Source organism: Vicia villosa, linkage group LG1, assembly GCF_029867415.1.
Source record: "Vicia villosa cultivar HV-30 ecotype Madison, WI linkage group LG1, Vvil1.0, whole genome shotgun sequence".
Lineage (NCBI taxonomy): Eukaryota > Viridiplantae > Streptophyta > Magnoliopsida > Fabales > Fabaceae > Vicia > Vicia villosa.
The window spans coordinates 243,449,292-243,451,457 of NC_081180.1; the positions used below are offsets into that span (position 1 = coordinate 243,449,292).

General features: G+C 43.3%; 1 protein-coding gene across 1 annotated transcript; it reads right to left on the reverse strand.

Moving 5' to 3' along the window:
- Positions 1 to 646: 646 nt before the first annotated feature.
- On the reverse strand, positions 647 to 1,933 carry LOC131598109 (uncharacterized). Its single transcript, XM_058870742.1, has one exon. The coding sequence runs from the start codon at positions 1,931 to 1,933 to the stop codon at positions 647 to 649; it is 1,287 nt and encodes a 428-aa protein (XP_058726725.1).
- Between the last annotated feature and the right edge of the window lie 233 nt (positions 1,934 to 2,166).

The following is a 2,166-nucleotide window of genomic DNA, read 5'->3' on the forward strand; positions in this document are numbered from 1 at the left end:
CAAATCTTGTTCTAACATCCTATAGAGTGATATCCAACGAAAATAATTTCCTCTCCCTTGTCGTCCAACTTCTTTCTAAGTTGACCCGACACATGTCTATAAGCCACCGAAGCAAAAACTCGCAAATAACTTAGATTCGATTTGAATCCACACCAAACCTCTTCCGGTGTAAGCTTCTCAAGCTTCTTTGTCGGACATCGATTCAACAAGTACGTGGCTGTAGAGACCGCTTCTCCCCATAGTTCCTTCGGTAGATTTTTACCGCTTAACATGCTTCGAACCATGTTCATAATTGAGCGATTTTTCCTCTCGGCAATACCATTTTGTTGTGGCGTATATGGTGGTACAACCTCACGCAGTATACCCTCTTCATCACAATACTTCCCAAACGCAACCGAGGTATAATCACCTCCACCACACGTTTTGAGAATCTTCAACTTGTGACCACATTGCCTCTCCGCCACGGACTTAAACCTTTTGAAGACATCAAACACCTCATCCTTTCTCTTGATGATGTAAGTCCATATCTTCCTACTAAAATCGTCAATGAACGTGACAAAATATCTATTGCCACCGAATGTGTCTACTTGCATAGGCCCACAAACGTCGGAGTACACCACCTCAAGGTGTGCTTTGGTCCTTTGACCTACATCCTTTCTAAAACTCCCTTTGTGTTGCTTTCCCTTACACATTCCACACACAACTCAGCTGGAATATTGATGTGTGGCATCCCGGTAACCATACCTTCTTGTTGCAACGCTTTGAGATCACAAAAATTCAAGTGACCGAGACGATAGTGCCATAACCACTCCTCTCTACTTGAAGTTGTAGTTAAACACATATGCTCCAATACTTTCAGCTCAACCTTGAAAGTCCTATTGGTAGCCATAGGAGCCTTTAGGATCAACACACCACTAGCATCGGCAACTCGCAAGATCTTATCTTCCAAACGTATATTGTAACCTTTCTCAAGCAATTGTCCAACACTCAAAAGGTTACACCTAATACCTGGAATATATAGCACATCCTTGATCATAGAATGTCCACCATTCTTTTTCTCGATCAACACATCACTGACACCTTCGACCATGAGAGTGGAATCGTCCGCAAACTTCACTTTATTTTTTGCCACTTGATTGATTTGCACAAACCAATCTTTTCTCCCCTTCATATGCGTTGAACAACCAGAGTCTAAGTACCACTCCTCACTGCCCTGGGTTTCATCTCGAACCAAAATCATCACATTTTGTTCCGAGCCCAAATCTGCCGCGTTTTCTGCACTACTGCAGCTGCTGTCTCGTGACTTGCAGCTGCTGTCCAGCACCTCTGTCATGCCACCAAACTCATCGGTAATCATCATCAAGAGTGTGGCTTTATCATCCACCTCTTGCCTCGCAACCTTGGCTTCACCCCTTTTAGATTCCCACTGTTTAGCACCACACTTTGCTTGGAAATGCCCAAGTTTCTTACATTTCCAGCATTGTATTTTGCTCATGTCTCTCAGTTTTCCACCTTTCGCGTTGCTCCGATCACCATAACCATTTGAGTTGCTACTCTCACCCTTTTGTCCCTTCGAATTTTGAGAATCACCACCACCTTGATTCCCTTTCGAATTCCATTTCCCTTTCGAACCTTTACTCTTTTCATTGAAACGAGCTTGCAAAGCTATCTCCACCTTTGCCTTATTGCTTCCTCTCTCGTCCATTCTTTGTTCATGTGCTTCTAAGGAACTTTGAAGCTCATCCTTGCTCAATGACGCAAGATCCTTCGACTCTTCAATAGCCACTACAATGTTGTCGAATCTTGACATTAAAGAACATAAGATTTTTGACACAACATTCTGCTCTAAAATAGTTTCCCCACACGATTTGATTTGATTCACCAAACGCGTAATACGGGTCACATAATCGTTGATCGTTTCCTTCTCTTCCATTTGCGTTAACTCGAATTGCCTCTTGTGAGTTGTAACCTCACAACCTTCGCCTTCGCAGCTCCAACATATGCTTTCTCCAGAATTAACCAAGCTTGCCTCGCGGACTCGCAATCACCGACCTTTTCGAAATTATCACTATCGACGCAAGAGTTTATCAAGAAGAGAGCTTTGTGATCTTTCTTCTTCTCTTCCTTGAAGGTGGCTTAAGGTGCAGATGTGGGTTCAGCCCCAAG

Excerpts from the sequence above, each read along its gene's own strand:
- LOC131598109 (XM_058870742.1), bottom strand. The coding sequence starts at position 1,933 with ATGGAAGAGAAGGAAACGATCAACGATTATGTGACCCGTATTACGCGT.